At 46.9% G+C, this 19886-nt stretch overlaps 1 protein-coding gene across 12 annotated transcripts in view; it reads right to left on the reverse strand.

Moving 5' to 3' along the window:
• The window catches only part of PTPRT (protein tyrosine phosphatase receptor type T), a 1101260-nt gene that overhangs the window by 181001 nt on the left and 900373 nt on the right, over nucleotides 1-19886 (reverse strand). For 6 of the 12 annotated variants that reach the window (XM_043884329.1, XM_043884328.1, XM_043884323.1 and 3 more), the window contains exon 14: nucleotides 13308-13364. The exons of the other annotated variants lie outside the window; for them this stretch is intronic. In XM_043884329.1, the coding sequence (XP_043740264.1) occupies nucleotides 13308-13364 (57 nt within the window). The remainder of the gene's footprint in view (nucleotides 1-13307; nucleotides 13365-19886) is intronic. 12 annotated transcript variants of the gene reach the window in all.

The raw sequence follows: 19886 nt of genomic DNA on the forward strand, positions 1-19886 counted from the left end.
GACTTACTTAAGAGCAGTCGTGCCTGGTCGACGCCAGCTATGGTCATTATTGACATATCGCTTAGAAGGCATGCCCTTTCAAGGGCTTCACCATCAGTGGGCTGAGAAACCCTTTCTACTTTCTCAAGGTCTCAACTGTTCCCTCTTGTGCCCAGGGGAGTCCTAGAGCATGAGTTGACCCGAGCCTGTGGCCAGACAAGGACCCCAAGCACTGGCTGAATTTGGGGGTGACACTTCTAAGAAGCCAGAGGTGGGTGCACTTTTTGAACTGGCTTAGGTGTCAGGCCACAGGTAGGGCTAAAGACTGGGACGTGGCTGAAGTTGGGTTTAAATTTGAAGATCAGATCAGGAGCCAGTGTGTGGCTGGGGTTTAGGGGCATCTGTTGGTTAGTCTGCACCCACAGTGAGGGGGCAATGTATGCTTAGGGCTGTGTGTGGATTTGGCCAGAAGGAAAATTTTACCCATGGTCAGGGAACTAGAAAAAGCTAAGTGACTTTCAAATGGACTAGACCCCTTCCCTTGGCCTCATTAGCACCCATTCAACCCTTGGCCGGTGCTGGGGCCGGGGGGCGGTGGGGTGTGGAGGTAGGAGGGCTGCAAGTCCTAGACATCGGCTGGCGTGGCGTGAGTGGTTGCTGGGATTATCAAGATAACAGTGGGTAAAACAAGGTGCTGGGCATGCGAGGCGATTAGGAGACTGCCCTGCTGTTTGAGAACTCACCGCACAATGGCAAAGACACACGTGCAAGCTGAAAATCAAAGCTCAGTGTGACGGATGCTAACACAGAAGTCTGTACAGAGAAGGGTGTGTATGACTCTGCTTAGGCCAAACTAGACTATGAGTCAGATTTCTCTGTGCCATCGCTGGTGTGGGACACATCGTGGACGTCCCTAAGAGCCTCCTCCCCCGCTGGCTCCCTCTGTGCCAGACGAAGCCTGCTCCATCGATGAGGATGAAGAAATTGAGCCAGCTCAGGGCTGACAGTGCTGGCTCCCCACTTGCAGAACTTGTGTGCTGAGCCTGGAGCCCCGGGGGCTCAAAGCTGCTTAGCTGCGGGAGACAGGAGCACCCAGGGACTGCGCTGGGGATTAAGGATTTAGTCTGAAGAGCAGATGTAAGAGAAGAGAACACACACTCTTTCGGGTGCCCTGCGGCAAAGTGATAGTCCCTTTAGACAGCCTCCGACAGCCAGTGCAAGAGATTGGCCGCACTGAATGGACGGTTAACTCTTCCTGCGGAGTTCAGAGCAGTCCTGGGCAGCTGTGGAACACAGCAAGCCTTCTCAGGAGCAGTCAGTCCAGAGGCAAGCACAAAAGCCTACCAGGGATGGCCTACGGGTCAAATGAGGCCAGGACAACGTGAACACCCTGGCTGGTGTGGCCTGGGCCAAGGCCAGGACACGCCTGGCAGCAGATGCTAAGACTGTTCAAATGCAGGAGGCAAATCACAGAGGGGAGGGTCAGAGCCCCAGAGAAGAGGCCTGCTGTGAGTCAAATGCAGAATCCAGCCAACACGGAGACCCCACAGCAGGGACAGGGTGCACCAAAGGGATTCTCCAGGATGGCAGTTCTCAGCTTTGGTCTCCTTGAGGCCTGTTCACTGCAAAGACACAGCTCGGCAAGGTGGACCCCTGCCTGCTGCCGCATGCTCAGGATCACTGCACTTCCAAGTCTGTTCATCTCCAGGGTTGTAATAAAGTACTGCAACCCAGGTGGCTTAAATAACAGAAATTTAGAGGCTAGAAGACTGAAGTCCAGGTGACAACAGGGCAACGCTCCCTCTGAGACCCTGGGTAGAATATTTCTTCATCTGTTTTAGCTGTTGGCATCTGCGGGCAACCACTGGCACTCCTGAGGCTGGAGATGCAGCACACCAATATCTGCCTCTGTCATCACAGAGGTTCTCCTTGGGGGTCTCTGTCTTCACCTGATGTTTTCTCTTCTTGTAAGGACATCAGTCATATTATAGAGTCATATTATGGATCTGGGTCCACTGTCACAACTTCATCTTAACTAATTATACCTGCAGAGACCTTCTTTCCAAATAAGACCACCTTCACAGGAACTGGGGTTAGTGTTGCTTCAACTCACCCTTTGTGAGGGGCACAATTCAACCTATACCTCTGTATCAAGCTGAGTCACGTTATAAGCAGCCTGGGAAGGGGAAGGCAGGCTTAGCATTTCACGAAGTCAAGTCAAACACAAATGGGCTCAGGGTCACAAGGAGAGGATGTAGGAAGAGGGATGGGAGACTCCTGTTTGGTTATAGGCTGAGTGGAACAGGAGGCTTCTAGAAGGACAGAATGTCCTGGCTTTTTAATTTTTAATATTTACTTATCTATTGGTTGCACTGTTACAGCACTTGGGATCTTTGGTCTTCGTTGGGGTATGCAGGATCTTTAGCTGCAGCATGTGAACTCTTAGATGCAGCATGTGGGATCTAGTTCCCCGACCAGGGATCAAACCCAAGCCCCCTGCATTGGGAGCGTGGAGTCTTAGCCACTGGACCACCAGGGAGGTCCCAGTCCTGGCTTTGTCTGAACAGCACAGCAAGATGTACCGGGGGCCCAGGTGTCTCTAAGGCTCTTACTCAGAAACATAATCCAGATCTTTCCAACTGATTTCAACCAAACTGATCCCCTATGGGGTGACCACAGTACCCATCCCAAAGGGGCAGCAATGGGAAGGGAAAGCAAAGATCTGCCCAGCCAGGCAGTTCTGCCCAGATCATATCTCTGGAACATGCAGCTTCCAGCACGTATCAGGGTGCCTGGAAAGGAGAGAAGGCTCGTGGGAGGAAGCGAGAAATCTATAGCAGGGATTAGTGGAAGCATGAGCAGGATCAGAGAGAACACGCAGCATGGAATTCAGATTAGGCAACGCAGCTGAGTGAGGGTAATAAAACCAGCAGCAGGAGCCGCATCGATTGTTGAGATTCCAGCCAAATCCACCATAAACATGTTTTCTTTCTTCTAGCCTCTGCCCCTTGGCTTTTGAAAGCAGAAACACTGAATCGCTGTGTTCTGTACTAAGGCTGATCTATCCCCCTCCCCAAAGGATGGACGGAACAGCAGCTCTGCTATTAGCAGGAGGTGAGAGAGAGAAGACGGGGCCCCGGATGTTGGCAGGGTCTGTTCCTGCTCATGTGGACACAGAGTCTGGGGACAGGACTCTTCTTTGTGATCTCCGTGCTCCCCGCCCCCAGCCCGACCTCTCCTGGGTCAGCGCCATGTGTGCCCAGGCTGGGTACTGAGTTCAATGGGGCTGGCAGATCTGGGGAAGCCCTATTCAAAGACTCCAGAGAATCAGTCTCTAGGAAGCTTGGCAGAGGAGGCTGTAAGGAATTCAAATGCTAGACTGAAAACCAGGGCTCAGTGACTCACAATAAACCTAACAAAATGGTAGATGAGGAGTTTGAACCATCACGGGGTGGAGGCCGAGGGGGGGTCTGGCACACGCTCTATTGATGTTAACTACTTGCTCACATACGAGCCTACTCGTGCTTGGGGCCAGGTGAATGGGCACTATACATGTGCTGGGCAGAGGATAACAGAAATCAAACATCTCCAAGACGAGTGCTTGTAATGAGAATTTGCGCCCTCTCCGAGAAGAATCCTCACTCAGGACCAAGGGTTCTGTACCCACAACTCAGTGCCCACTGGCCTGGCCTGTCAACCATCTTTTTTAGGTGTGGCCTCAGACAATGGGCACAATAAAGGACAGAAATGGTATGGACCTAACAGAAGCAGAAGATATTTTTTTAAATTTATTTAATTGGAGACTAATTACTTTACAATATTGTATTGGTTTTGCCATACATTGACATGAAACAGCCATGGGTGTACATGTGTCCCCCATCCTGACCCTCCCTCCCACCTCCCTCCCCACCCCATCCCTCAGGGTCATCCCAGTGCACCAGCCCCGAGCATCCTGTCTCATGCATTGAACCTGGACTGGCGATCTATTTCACATATGAAAATATACATGATTCAGTGCTATTCTCTCAAATCATCTCACCCTCGCCTTCTCCCACAGAGTCCAAAAGTCTCTTCTTTACATCTGTGTCTCTTTTGCTGTCTCGCATATAGGGTCATCGTTACCATCTTTCTAAATTCCATATATATGTGTTAATATGCTGTACTGGTGTTTTTCTTTCTGACTTACTTCACTCTGTATAATAGGTTCCAGTTTCATCTACCTCATTAGAACAGATTCAAATGCTTTCTTTTTAATAGCCGAGTAATATTCCATTGTGTATATGTACCACAGCTTTCTTATCCATTCGTCAATATTAAGAAGAGGTGGCAAGAATACACAGAAGAACTACATAAAAACAATCTTCATGACCCAGATAACCATGATGGTGTGATCACTCACCTAGAGCCAGACATCCTGGAATGGGAAGTCAAGTGGGCCTTAGGAAGCATCACCACGAATAAAGCTAGTGGACGTGATGGAATTCCAGTTGAGCTATTTCAAATCCTAAAAGATGATGCTGTGAAAGTGCTACACTCAATATGCCAACAAATTTGGAAAACTCAGCAGTGGCCGCAGGACTGGGAAAGGTCAGTTTTCATTCCAATCCCAAAGAAAGGCAATGCCAAAGAATGCTCAAACTGCTGCACAATTGCACTCTTCTCACACACTAGTAAAGTAATGCTCAAAATTCTCCAAGCCAGGCTTCAACAGTACATGAACGGTGAACTTCCAGATGTTCAAGCTGGATTTAGAAAAGGCAGAGGAACCAGAGATCAAATTACCAACATCTGTTGAAAAAGCAAGAGAGTTCTAGAAAAACATCTACTTCTGTTTTATTGACTATGCCAAAGCATTCAATGGTATGGATCACAACAAACTGTGGAAAATTCTTCAAGAGATGGGAATACTAGACCACCTGACCTGCCTCCTGAGAAATCTGTATTCAGGTCAAGAAGAACCAGTGAGAACTGGACATGGAACAACAGACTGGTTCCAAATTGGGAAAGGAGTATGTCAAGGCTGTATATTGTCACCCTGCTTATTTAACTTATATGCAGAGTACATCATGAGAAACGCTGGGCTGGAAGAAGCACAAGCTGGAATCAAGATTGCCAGGAGAAATATCAATAACCTCAGATACACAGATGACACCACCCTTATGGCAGAAAGTGAAGAAGAACTAAAGAGCCTCTTGATGAAAGTGAAAGACGAGAGTCAAAAAACTGGCTTAAAGCTCAACATTCAGAAAGCTAAGATCATGGCGTCTGGTCCCATCAATTCATGGCAAACAGATGGGGGAACAGTGGAAATAGTGACAGACTTTATTTTCTTGGGCTCCAAAATCACTGCAGATGGTGACTGCAGCCATGAAATTAAAAGACACTTGCTCCTTGGAAGAAAAGCTATGACCAACCTAGACAGCATACTAAAGCAGAGACGTTACTTTACCAACAAAGGTCCATCTAGTCAAAGCTACGGTTTTTCCAGTAGTCATGTATGGATGTGAGAGTTGAACTATAAGGAAAGCTGAGTGATGAAGAATTGATGCTTTTGAACTGTGGTGTTGGAGAAGACTTCTGAGAGTCCCTTGGACTGCAAGGAGATCCAACCAGTCCATCCTAAAGGAAATCAGTCCTGAATATTCATTGGAAGGACTGATATTGAAGCTGAAACTCCAATACTTTGGCCACCTGATGCGAAGACCTGACTCATTGGAAAAGACGCAGATACTGGGAAAGATTGAAGGTGGGAGGAGAAGGGGACGACAAAGGATGAGATGGTTGGATGGCATCACTGATGCGATGGACATGAGTTTGAGTAGGCTCCAGGAGTTGGCAATGGACAGGGAGGCCTGGTGTGCTGCAGTCCATGGGGTCACAGAGTCGGACATGACTGAGGGACTGAACTGAACTGAGACAATGGGGATCTGAGAAGGCTTGCAGAGACCACGCTGTCTGAAGTTAACCCCAGAGGGTGATTTAGGTAGATATCAGAGGAAGAACATCCAGCAGAGTGCAATAAGGCAGGTTCCGCGTATGTAACCAGTGTGAGTGGGGCACTTGGCACCAAAGAGGAAATAGAGCTGGGGATGTAGGGAAGGGATAGCACCTAGAGAGTGAAGGGCCTGTGATTCAGGCTAACTGTCCCTGAGCACAAAGGGAGCCTTGAGAGCATTTTAATCAGAATCAGACTCTTAGAGTAATAATTTGGCTTCAGCAGAGCATCTATTAGAAGGGACCAGTGTGACAACAGGAAGACCAGTTTGGAATCTGTTACACTAATCTGACTAAGGCTTTATGAATCTCAAGCACAAGGAGCAGCAGTGAAGGAGAGGGAGAGATTCAAGAGAGATTTCAGAGGTAATACTGGACAGATCTGATGACTAACTGCATATTGAAGACAGGGAGAGAGAGGTCAAGGTGACGCTGAGTTTCTGAATCTGAACTTAGTGGCAGTTTGGATAGCAGACTGGAGACTGATTGCTCCTTGGTCTTGAAGAACATCCCCAGAGTGAAAAGGCGTGGTGAGAGCCCTGTCTTATTTGCTCCTTACTTGGATGCTTATCTTGTAGGAAGCACAGACATTCACCTGCTACAGAAGGACACCCCACAGGGGAAGGGGCACTCCAGAAAGATGCCTCCCTGGTCTGCATTGTATACTGATTCCATTGGGAGATGGATAACAGAAGCTGGTACCAAGAGCCTGGTGTCCGTCAGGCCGTGAACATCTATTACAAGACTGACAGTGGTGACAGTCTGGCGCCCTTGACGGAGTACTAGACTCCATCCCTGCTCTGCAGAGTCTGCCTGCTGCCCCTGGAGCAGCCAAATGGAAGAACGGAGGCAGTTCTGCAGTGGCCACCTGGCCCCTGATCGTCACCTGCCTCCCTGACCTCCGGCTGTGGTCGCTGCCCTTATTCTGCAGGTGCAGCCCTGCATGGTGCTCTGGAACCAACGGAAGCCTTGGGGACTGCAGGCTGCCCAGATGAAGGGACTTCAGCATTGTGCTGCCTCACTCTCCATCCCACTCTTGTCTTGGGCCATCTCTGAGACCGGGGCTGCCATACTCCCAGCTTTATGTCCCAATTCCCCAATGAGCCCTGGCTTGTGAATCCTGCCGAGCACTCCTGGAGCCTCATGCCTGGGGCTTAGATAGGTTCTTACTTCCCACCTCATTTCCCATGAGCCACAATTCTGGTCCAGCCACCTGCCTGAATGTCACCACTGGCAGGCTTACCTGCTTGCCTCTTCTCTGGACCTCAGTTTTCTCATCTGTAAAATGGGTTTAGAATAATAATCACAGCACAAGTCTATATACTTCAAGTGTATTTCTCAAGTACTCCTCTCAACAACTAGTAATTCTTAGTATCCTCACTTTTTAGACAAGGAAACGGGCACACATGAGCCGAGGCTCACAGTCCCACAGCTAGCTTTGGAGGCACAGTCCTGGATCATGGTAGTTCTCAGTTCCTGGCACATAATGAAAGTGAAAGGGAAAGTTGTTCAGTCATGTCTGACTCTTTGCAACCCCATGGACTATACATTCATGGAATTCTCCAGGCCAGAATACCGAGTGTGTAGCTGTTCCCTTCTCCAGGGGATCTTAACTCCCAAGGATCGAACCCAGGTCTCCTGCATTGCAGGCGGATTCTTTACCAGCTGAGCCACCAGGAAAGCCAGGGCACATAATAGGTGCTCACTAATATTGGACATTGGCATAAAGCATAGCGGGTAAGACTACAGACTTTCCTGGGTTCAGATTCTATTTCATCATTTCTGAGCTGTGTGATTTTCCAATCACCAGAGTCTCAGTTTCCTTATCTACCAAATGATAATGACAATGGTACCCTACATGGCGGAGCTGTTGAGAAGATTCAGGACATTAATAATATGAAGCCCTCAGCGCCTTCCATGGAACACAAGAGGTATGTAACACATGCTTGCTGTTGTGTTATTCTTTTCATCGTCATGGCCACCCCTGGTGCCACTGTCTCCCAAAGCTGCCACCTCCTTCCAGCCGGCCTGGCAGACTGCGCTCCCACTGCCTGTCTTCCACCTCTCTCTACCAGGCATAGCTGCCATCATGGTGGGTTTACAGGTTTAAGCCTTTTTCTGGAGAGGTCCTCTCACCTCTGGCTCCTGTTCTCACACCATCCATCCCTACCTGCCAGAGGGCACAACCTCCCTGGGAGGGTCCTTCACTCCCCAGGATGTCCAAGCCTGCCAGGGGCACAAGGCATCCTGCTGGGTCTTCCCTAAGTCTGCCAGGCTGCTTCCCCATCTGCTCTCAGCCATGTAGCTTTGCCCCAAAGGCTCAAACTCTTTCTACCTGGATCCAAGATTTACAAGACATCCCAGGGGAAGTTGCTTTAGAGGCAGTTAGCTGCAAAGCAGTCTCAGAGAGAGTATTACAGCCTGAATCCTGTCGATGTGGCCAGGCCCTGATATAAAGAATTGCCAGAGAGCTCAAATCCAGTGTTCTTGGATAACCTAGAGGGACGGGTGGGGTGGGAGGCTCATGAGGGAGGGGACATGCATATACCTATGGTGAATTCATGTTGATACATGGCAGAAACCAACACAATATCGTAAAGCAATTATTGAAGGATTGCCAGGGAGATAACAATAGAGTTTGAACATGAAGTACAAAGGTAGAAATGAAAGGATGGAGTTGTGCCTGCCAGCCTCTCAAGCCAGGAGCCCTGCTGGAAATGATTTCACTTTCTCTGCTGACCCTGGCCAAGACTGAGCCTGGCGGTGCATGGACTCATCCTTACTACCTCACAGATGAGGAAACTAAGGCTCTGAAAGGCTTGAATGATTTGCCAAAGTTCCCCAGTTTTTTACACGAGGGCTTGTCCCAAAGCTCTTCTCCCTGAGGACAAAGGCTTGGCATGGGCAAGACAGTGAATCTGGGTCAGTCCAGGGGGTTAAGACCAGAGCAGGGCTGCCTGGCTGACCTTCAGAGCATCCACTCTAAGCCCCAGTCTGGGTGCTGCTAGCTTCCTACTGGACTCAGTTCACAGAGCACACCCTGGAGGCCTGGAGGAGTAGGGGCCAGGGCAGCACTCTTTCAGCGATAGTGGGTTGGTCCTTTAGGTAAATCCAGTTGGTCCTTTAGGTGAAATGTTAAATAACCAGTCATTTGTCCACTGCAGTCCCAAGTCATTCCACTTCAGAAAAACACCAAACTCTAACCATAGAAGTTTTGCTTTATTTTTTTCAGTGGAAGCATCCCTGCCCTCTACCCACTGTGCTGGGCTTCGGAGGTGATGTGGTGGTAAAGAACCCACCTGCCAATGTAGGAGACATAAGAGACACGGGTTTGATCCCTGGGTCGGGAAGATCCCCTGGAGGAGTGCATGGCAACCCACTCCAGTATTCTTGCCTGGAGAATCCCATGGACCCAGGAGACTGGCGGGCTGCAGTCCATGGGATCTCAGAGGTTTTACCTTGTATTTTTCAGTGGACACATCCCTGGCCTCTACCCACCAGATGCCAGGAAGCCCTCACAACCAGTGGTGACAAGCAAATACATTTCCAGATACTGTCAAATGTCTCCTGTTGGCGGGCGGTGTCAAAATGGAATAAAAAAGAACTGAACTTTACTGAGCCTCTACTTCTGTGCACCAACGAGGCAGAAGGATGGTCAAGACATTTTGTTAGGTTATTTGTATAAAGTTTTAAAAACTGAAGTATAGTTGATTTACAATGCTGTGTTAGTTTTTGATGTACAGTATTCAGGTTTATATATTCTTTTTCAGACTCTTTTCCATTATAGTTTTTTACAAGATACTGAATATAGTTCCCTGTGCTATATAGTAGGATCTTGTTGTTGTTTGTTTTATATACAGTAGTTTATATCTGCTAATCCCAAACTCCTAATTACCTCTACATCTGTGCTGTCCACGATGACAGCCACTAAGCCACACGTGGTTATCGAGCACTTGAAATGTGTCTAGTATGAAAGAGGAACTGAATTTTAAAATTTATCTCCCATGAATTTAAATTTTAACACTGGAACACTGTAAAGTATGTTTACTTGTTAAACACAATGTTTATCTTTTTAGGATTAGATTTCATTTTTAACGGCTTAAAATTTAGCATCTGAATTGCAAAGTGCTCTAAGTGTAAAATTCACACCAGATTTCAAAGGCTTAGTGCTAAAAAAAAAAGAATGTAATATATCTTTTACTAATAATTTTAAAATATTGATTACATGTTAAAATGATAATACTTTGTAGACACTGGGTTAGTTAAAATATATTAAAATGAATGTCATCTGCTAATTTTTACTTTTTTAACAAATAATTTTAATTTTTTAATAGGCTATGTTATTTACTTTCTTTAGGTCATGCCCCGAGCCATATGGGATCTTAGTTCCCTGACTAGGGATCGAACCCATGTTTCTTGCAGTGGAAGAGTGGTCTTAACCACTGGATCCCTAGGGAAGTCCCCTTTTTTCACTTTTTAAAAATTTGACTCTAGAAAATTTCAAAGTACATATGTGGCTAAGAGTCTGCGTCTCTTGGAGGTTTTCAACCAGGTGGGGGGGTGCCTTTGCCCACAGGGGATATTTGACTGTGTCTGGCAATAAACTTGGTTGTGCTAGTTGGGTAATCAAGTGCTCCTGGCATCTAATGAGTAGAGGCCAGGGATTTGCTAAACATCCTACAATGCACAGAACAGCCTCCCACAACTAAGAACTACCTTTCCCCAAATGTCACTAGTGCCGAGGTTGAGAAACCCTATAATAGAGCATGAATCCCTTGAAGCAAGGACCAGGAAGTTAGACCTGAAGAGAGAGGGGAAGCCATCACACAGAGTTCTCACCATGAACTCTGGCCAGCGGTGTCGGTATCCCTGCTCCTCCCCAAGAAGTGACTGGAGCCCAGAGAAGAACAATGCCCAGGTGCCCGGGGCAGAAAGTGGCCAAGCTGAGACCTGCACTCACTCTGAAGGCCAGCCTGTCTCCCACCCCACAACCAGGGGCCACAGACCTCTGAGCTGGTGCTGATGCGAAGAGGCTGCTTTCGTTTACAGTCTAAGGCTCCCATCGCTCAGGCCTGGCCGGTTATTATTCACATCAGCCGTTATTGCCACCAGAGGATGAGCATTAACAAAAACGCCCTTTGAGAGGGACAGCCTGCTCGAAGAGAAACACTCTTGGACACCTCACCCATCAAACGAAACCGAGAAAGGCATGGAAATAAATGGAACGCAATGAAATAAACCTGTCAGAGAGAGAGCATTCAGATGTCTCAGGAGGCAAGAGGTAAAACAAATGTGCCTGATATGGGGCTGGCTCTGTTTAAAGAAAACATTACGGGACTGCTGACTTGAAAAGGGCCCAGAGAACAATGGCCCGGCAGAAAGGGAGCTGCCCGCATGCCCGGGAGAAGCAGTTTCTTGGTAAATTGGGTGTGGGCACGTGGTAGGAGCCACTCTCCTTTCACTATCACCAGGCATCTGTCCACAGCTGCCACCTCCCTGGGGACAAGAGTAAGACTGGGGGCCAACAACAGGATGGGAGAGGGGACTGGCATCTGATGGAGGCCAAGAGAGCAGGGCGCTCTGGAGAGTCACTGAACATAATCTCGAATGTGACTCTGCAGGAGGTGTGACCATCAGTTTTACAAGTTAAACAAGGCTGTGCAACTTGCTTAAGGTCACAGAACTAAGGAGTGGCTGAGATGACATTCTGGGGGTGTTGATGGGGACACCCTGGGCTATGGGTTGATGGCAGACACAGAGGTGGGGACAGAACTTGGCTGTCATGAGTGTGGTGGAGGCTCTGCCCAGATCTCCTTTCCTGGGCTGGTGCACTCACCTCCAGCTGCTTAAGATGGGGGTGCTGGCTGCTAAGGTACCCCCTTCCCTGCAGAACTGCCATCAGGCCAAGGAAAGTTGCGCCCCAACCGCTACCAGGACGTGGACAGTGGCCAACTGACACACCAGCACAGATGTCGGTCCCCTGCCGCGGAGGAGGGGCAGCCCTGTGATACAGTCCACACTCCAGAGCCCCCGTGGGCTCAGCTGACACCATCTCCACATCCTCCTCTGGCTTCTTCCCCTGCCCTCACATTCTTTCTTCTGAGAATACTCATCAATGACTAATCTGTACAAGAATCCCCCATCTCAGGCTCTGTCCAGGGAAACTCAGCCTAAGACAATCACAAACAGAAGAGTTTCTGAGCTTGGGAAGTGGGTGAACCAAAGTGGACCATGAGCCCCTGGATGGCTAGACTCTTGACATCCCTGCCTCATATATTCCCCTTCCCACCGTGACAAACTGACCAGTCAGCGACTAGCAGAGAGTAAGCCACTGTCTGGGCAACAACTTTGAGAGAGGTGCCAGGTAAAAGGTTTGAAATCTCCAAAGAAACCTCCGTCGACCAGAAAGGGCCCCCGCAGTGGAGACCTCTCTGTCGGGAGGGTCTCTGCTGTCTCTGGGGCCCCATGTGGGGCATCAGCGTCTGATGGGCTCTGCATCATGATCTCTGAAGAGTTAATATGAAACGAGAGTGAACTCCCATGATGTTAGAGGGAAAGGGCTGGTGTTTACTTCAAACAAATATCCACTCTAGACTGGGGCATTCCCATAGTGACCTTTTTCACATTTACTACCTTATTTCATTTCAGGATACAGTTTCAGAAGCCTGTGTGTGCAGAGTCTATAAGAAAATGGTGTTCCCCCAAAGGGAAGCATTATTATTCTAACTTAACAGACAGGAGGGGTGGGACTCATTATACTCAAGTGAGTTGTCCAAGACAAAGGGCAGACAGGGAGTCGGCCAGATCTATTCATTTCCTAAGCACAGACATGTTAGGTCAATTCTCCCCCAACCTCAGACCATAGCTCAGTTATCTCTTCCCCTGGGAATCATCCCCTGAACTTTAGGTGTACTTGTTGGTTTATTTTGAATACCACATGGCTCTTCTTTGTAGCAAGACTCACACTTGCCACTGTATACACATTTGTGTAGTTTTTTTTTTTTTTGGTGGGGGGGGATTAACGGTTCTTTCCCTTCCCACAAACTCACAGGAATATGCTTTCTTTTGTTCACCACTGAATACCTCAGAGCCTAGAACAGTGCCTGGCACACAGTAGGTACTTTGTTAGCATTAGTAGAACGGGTGAATGGATGTGTTAGATAGATGGACGCACGGATGGATGGAGGTAGGGATGGAAGATGGGGAGGGGGCGGGGGATGGCTGGGTGCATGGGTGGGGTGGAGGGGCTGCCAGTCCCTCTCTGGGGGGACCACTGAGCATGGGCTGCTCTTTACTCCCTTCCCCCCTCCCCAGCCCAGGGCTCTGGTGATCACCTGTGGTGAGGAGGCAGAGTGGAGTCCCCGGGGTCACCTGGGCGCTGCCCATTGGTGCTGACCACAAGGAAGCCAGTCCCCAGGCAGCATGCAGAAGAGAAGGAGAGAAAGAAACACACATGAACACGTGCGGCACAGTGAGCAAAACTGCAATTCTCGTGGCTCTGAAGAGCTCACACTAAACAGCAAAAGAACATCATGATCTAACAAAACAGGGCCTGAAATAGATCTTTAGAGATGAAACAAGGATAGGAGTCACCATTTATCAAACACCCATGGCATGCCGGGACTCTGCCAGGTACCTTACATACAATGTTTCTAAGACTTAGAACAACCCAGAAAGGTCAGCATTATCATAAACGAGCCATCACCTTTCCACCCAGACATCTTCTCCCACCTTTCTTAGTGAAGGGTGCCACTACCCATGTAGCTATGCCGTCTACAAACCTGGGGTCATCCTTTATCTCTCCTTTCTATTGACCTCCAACTTCTGATCACTTGGCATGCCTTATTAACTCTACTCTAGAAAAGGTTTTGAAGCTTTCTCCTTCCCTCAAATTCAAGCCATCCTCCTGTTTCACTTGGGTTACTGAAGCAGCCCCCCTGCTGGACTTTCTGCCTCCAGTCCTGTTCGCTTTCAGACTATTCTCTATCCTTGAGTCGAAATGCACCAGTGACCCTGTTGTGCTCCAGATAAATCTCAAATCCCTTAACCCGGTTCCTGCCCCTCCAGGCTCTCCCCACTCCCACTCAAACACAGTAAACTCCTTTCCATCATCAACCGTGCCCCCTGCCCCACCTTCTTGTCAGGAGGCCTTACCTAGGAGGCTCACTTGGTGTGGAAATACCCGCTTCCTGCCTCTTCACCTGGATGAAGACTGTTCATCCTCCAAGTGTCAGCTCAGAACCCCTCTCTGGGAGTCTCACTGTACAAGGGTCAGAAGCCCCTCCTCTGTCTTCCCTAACACCCTGGTTGTCCCTTCTCAAAGCAATAGCCTCGCTGTATTTTAAGTGGCTGCCTTCCCTGCAATTCTGAGTCTCCTTGAAGGCAGTCACTGTCTCATTTCTAGTGCCCTGGTGGGACCCTGCACTGGATCTGGTACATAGTAGGCAGTCAGTGACTATGTTGAATAAATGAATGGAGGAAGGAAGGCTGAATCAGACAGCTGATGTAACTTGCTGAAGGTCACATGACTATGAACTGGCAGAGGCTGGTTTGTATGACTTTAATGTTTTCTCCTTTTAAATCCACTACTTGCTTCTCTAAAGAAAATGCTACAGAAAGGAAGAAGGTGTGCTAGGCTTGGTCAAAGGCTGCACGTATTTCTCTAGTGATTCGTCAACAAGATTGTATAAAGTCCTTGTGCAAAGTTCTTATCCAGAAGTTCTCTCTTATGCAGAGAGGGGCAGGACAACCCAGACCAACTGATAAACAGGAAATACATAGCTTCAAAAATTCACACACATGGCAAACTTTACCAACAGCTGTGAAATACTACAAAATCCAACCACCGGTCAATAGAAATCATAATATGTGTATACCTACAGCTGACTCACTTTGTTGTATAGTAGAAACTGATACCACACAGTAGAGCAACTAAGTCCAATAAAAATTAAAACAAAATAAAATAGTAATCAGAATATCCCTCCCTCAAAGGTTCGGGAAACTTCACCATTCTCAAACCATATTCCAAGTCCAAATTCAGAAAACTAAAGCTGGTAGGCCAAATCTGGCCAACCACTGTTTTCTGTGTGTCCACTGGCTAAGAATAGTTTTTACATTTTTTAATGGCCGGGGGGGGGGGGGGAAATAAAAGAGGAGTAATGTATTATGACACATGAAAGTTATACGGAATTGAAATTTCAGTGTCTATAAATAAAGTTTTATTGGAACACGGCCATGCTCATTTTACATGTATTATCTATGGCTGCTTTTGTGCTACCATGACAAAGATGAGTGGTTGTGACAGGGACCATATGGCCTGAGAAACTGAAAGTAATTATCCGGCCCTTTACAAAAAAGTTTGCCAACTCCTGTTTTAAGTGGATATTTTTATTACATTTCCCCCCCACAACCTTCTGAGGTGGGTAAGACAAAGACTGTTGGCCTGACGTCAGAAAAAGAAATAGAAGGCTGAGAGAAAAGGTGATTCACACGCTCCTATCTGGCCTCTCCGAATAGCTTCCTACCTGTTCTTCCCTGTATCTACTCTTGTCTTTGCCTCGGTCTCCCTTTTCTGACCCATTTTCTAAGGCGTAATAGGGTGGCCTTTGTGACAAAGGCAGTCCTCTAAGCTCGGCCCAGAGCTCCCTCTATCTCGGGACAATCCCAGTTCCGCGATACGCCATGGGGCTGAGGCAGACTCCTTGGTGTCCTGGCCAGGCTCAGCCCTCCAGCCTCCACTCTCTCTGCCCCCAGCCTCCTCTGGTCACACTGGCATTCCAGCCATGGTTCCTCTGCCTCGTCCCACTCAAGTTCCATGGCTACCTCTCTCACCACTAGTCGCTGGTATGTGCAATTTCCTCAGCTCAGAAGGCTTCCGTGTCTTACTTCCAGCTTTGTTCCATATGACAACTGCTACTCCTCTTTCAAAGCTTCATCTCAGTGACTACATACCTAGGAACCCACAGCCTACATTGACTTCTGTTTCTCTTCTCTGTGCTTCCACTGCGTCCTGATTTTACCTGCACCAAAGCCCTTATCTTGGTGGATTGATAGAATTACTACTGGTTGGCTCTCCCACTAGTTACTGCTTGTTGAGTGCTTGTTATTAGTCAGGCATGGCACTGATGCACTAAGTCCATTAGCTCATTAAATTCTTAATTAGACCCATGAAGTTAGTGGTGTTACTGTGATTGTTTCATAGATGGGGAAACCGAGACACACAGCAGTTAAGTACTTTTGCTAGTCTAGAGTCAAAGACTGTCCAAATCTAAAGTTCTTAACATCTATGGGATGAGGGACCACATACCAATATTAAGTGATGCTCAAAACTAAATGGATAAGTGATATTCTAGCTTCAGTTCAAGTCAGTTCAGTTGCTCAGTCGTGTCTGACTCTTTGCAATCCCATGAACCGCAACATGCCAGGCCTCCCTGTCCATCACCAACTCCCGGAGTCCACCCAAATCCATGACCATCGAGTCAGTGATGCCATCCAACCATCTCATCCTCTGTCATCCCCTTCTCCTCCTGCCTTCAATCTTTCCCAGCATCAGGGTCTTTTCCAATGAGTCAGCTCTTCGCATCAGGTGGCCAAAGTACTGGAGTTTCAGCTTCAACATCAGTCCTTCCAATGAACACCCAGGACTGACCTCCTTTAGGATGGACTGGTTGGATCTCCTTGCAGTCCAAGGGACTCTCAAGAGTCTTCTCCAACACAATAGTTTAAAAGCATCAATTCTTCAGTGCTCAGCTTTCTTTATAGCCCACCTCTCACATCCATACATGACCACTGGAAAAACCATAGCCTTGACTAGATGGACCTTTGTTGGCAAAGTAATGTCTCTACTTTTTAATATGCTGTCTAGGTTGGTCTTAACTTTCCTTCTAAGGAGTGTCTTTTAATTTCATGGCTGCAATCACCATCTGCAGTGATTTTGGAGCCCAAAAAAATAAAGTCAGCCACTGTTTCCACTGTTTCCCCTCTATTTGCCATGAAGTGATGGGACCAGATGCCATGATCTTAGTTTTCTGAATGTTGAGCTTTAAGCCCACTTTTTCACTCTTTTCTTTCACTTTCGCCAGAGGCTCTTTAGTTCTTCTTCACTTTTTGCCATAAGGGTGGTGTCATCTGCATATCTGAGGTTATTGATAGTTCTCCCAGCAATCTTGATTCCAGCTTGGGCTTCCTCCAACCCAGCATTTCTCATGATGTACTCTGCATATAAGTTAAATAAGCAGGGTGACAATATATAGCCTTGACATACTCCTTTTCCTATTTGGAACCAGTCTGTTGTTTCATGTCCAGTTCTAACTGTTGCTTCCTGACTGGCATATCGGAGGCAGGTCAGGTGGTCTGGTATTCCCATCTCCTTCAGAATTTTCCACACTTTATTGTGATCCACACAGTCAAAGGCTTTGGCATAGTCAATAAAGCAGAAATAGATGCTTTTCTGAAACTCTCTTGCTTTTTCAATGATCCAGCGGATGTTAGCAATTTGATCTCTGGTTCCTCTGCCTTTTCTAAAACCAGCTTGAACATCTGGAAGTTCATGGTTCACATATTGCTGAAGCCTGGCTTGGAGAATATTAAGCATTACTTTACTAGTGTGTGACATGAGTTCAATTGTGTGGTAGTTTGAGCATTCTTTGGCATTGCCTTTCTTAGGGATTGGAATGAAAATTGACTTTTTCCAGTCCTGTGGCCACTGCTGAGTTTTCCAAATTTGCTGGCATATTGAGTGCAGCACTTTCATAGCATCATCTTTCAGGATTTGAAATAGCTCAACTGGAATTCCATCACCTCCACTAGCTTTGTTCGTAGTGATGCTTTCTAAGGCCCACTTGACTTCCCATTCCAGGATGTCTGGCTCTAGGTGAGTGTATTTTTCATTTACTAGCTGTGTCATTTGGAAAATTACACACATTTCTGAGTTTCAATATCTCTACCTGTAAAATGGGGGTGATAAAAAAATATTGTATTTGGTCAAAAAGTTTGTTCAGGTTTTTCTGTACGATGTTATTGAAAAACCTAAAGTAACTTTTTAGCTAATCCAAGATCTCATGAAGTTCTTTCAAGGATTAAGTGAAAAACAGCTAAAGTCTTAGTTTGGTTGGCAGACCCAGAGGAACCTCCCTACCTTAGTGGGAATGCTCAGGTACAAGGGGTAGGAACAGAAGTATATCTGGATACTGGGATGGGACAAGGTTTTCCCAGTGGGTGGAGTAGCAGAGGTGATGGATCATTGGTCTCTGCAGGACACAAAAGGAAGAACAAGAGGAAAAGGAGTCATATATTTAGCGCTAGAGATCTGGTATTTACTGGTGCCTGGTCCATTTACCCTTAGGCATATGAAAGAATCTCAGTCACCAAGAAAGTTGAAGAGACATCAGTCATTTCCAAGAGAGGTATTTAAGATCCAGGTTACCATCTCCATTTTTATTCTTCCCCCTCTGAGGCCAATGAGGTCCTCTTTGAGGTCACTAATATTCTAGATGACAAGACAACAAAGAAACCTTTGTGGCATTGAGCTACTGAGATTAAGGTATTCAGCTATTGCAGCAAAGCCTAGCCTATCCTGACTAATCCAGCAGAATAAAAGATAGAAGTCCCTTGCTTTCTCCTCTATCATCTGGTCCCCCTTTAGTATGGCATTTTTGCTTGAAGATTCACAAACCTTCTACCTTTACAGTTTCCAGGGTTTGTTCATATATACACACGCCAGCCATTAACAAAAACATGGAGACCATGTAAAGAAGAAGGAGGTTTGAATCCTGAGTGCCTCAGACTTCCTTTCTGATCATTTTTTCTTCTAAAGCAATGGATATTGAGTGGGAAGAGATGCTGATGGGATAAAGATGGCACTGGAACAGATTAACTTGAAAATAAATTAATTTTTTGATTTATTAGCTTCAATACACTGTGGAAGTAAATAAAGTATAGGGCTCCTTGAGGCACCTCACCTTCTGCTCCAGATCCCAGGACTTAGCTTGGATACCACTGAAGACAGGCCAAAGATCCACCACACCCTAAAGTTTCTACTATCAGCTATTACTGGAAAAGAGGCACGGGAAGTGGTTAACAAAATAGAAGACAGAAGACCTTAACAGTGGCTAGTAGAATCTCACCCAGTCTGTAGTATGGACAGGATTCAAAATGGTGCCATGGAAATACCATGAGCTTTGGCATTACATCTGAGTGGCAATTCTGAGGGACCTTAAGTTCCTCACTTAACCCATTTGAGTTTACACAGCTTCATTCCTTAAGTCAGGGTAATAATGATGACCACTATTCATTTAGTGTGTACTACATGACAGGATTTACTTCTGTCATTGCATTGTAGACTCAGGTGAACACACAGCCCTCTGACTTGCATATATTAGGTGGTTAATTTTTGCTAACACCCCCAACAATCCACTGATGAACCATCAGAGAAAGCTCTAATGGAACTTAATTCTTTTTTATTTCTAGTCCTCATCTCTAGCCTAGCCACATTTTCCCCCTTGCCTTGACCTCTCATTTTAAAAGGGCCACAATTCCTTTTGTAAGATGCAGTGATGTTGGAAAGTCAGATCTGAGCTAAAATCAACTTGGGTGCCTCAGGTCTTAAGTAGATCATTCTCACTTCAGGGTCAGAGGGATGAAATAAGACTCCCCAGGAACATGCTTGAAGGACAAGCACTGGTCTTGGCTTTTGTTTTCTGGACTCTATGTACCAGCTTTGCTTTCCTGAGTGGGGTATGGAATGCATTTGTGTGTTGGGGAGGAAAGAAGTGTTTTGAGGAAATCTAGAGGGTAAAAGGTAGGGGAAGGACAGAGAATACTAGAGAGAGGTACCAGTTGCTGTAGCAAGAAAAATGTTAAACAGTTGGGATACTTAAAGGTCCTCTTTAGGTTCTTTTATGGTATACATATGA

Source organism: Cervus elaphus, chromosome 23 (assembly GCF_910594005.1).
Source record: "Cervus elaphus chromosome 23, mCerEla1.1, whole genome shotgun sequence".
NCBI classification, from domain to species: Eukaryota; Metazoa; Chordata; class Mammalia; order Artiodactyla; family Cervidae; genus Cervus; species Cervus elaphus.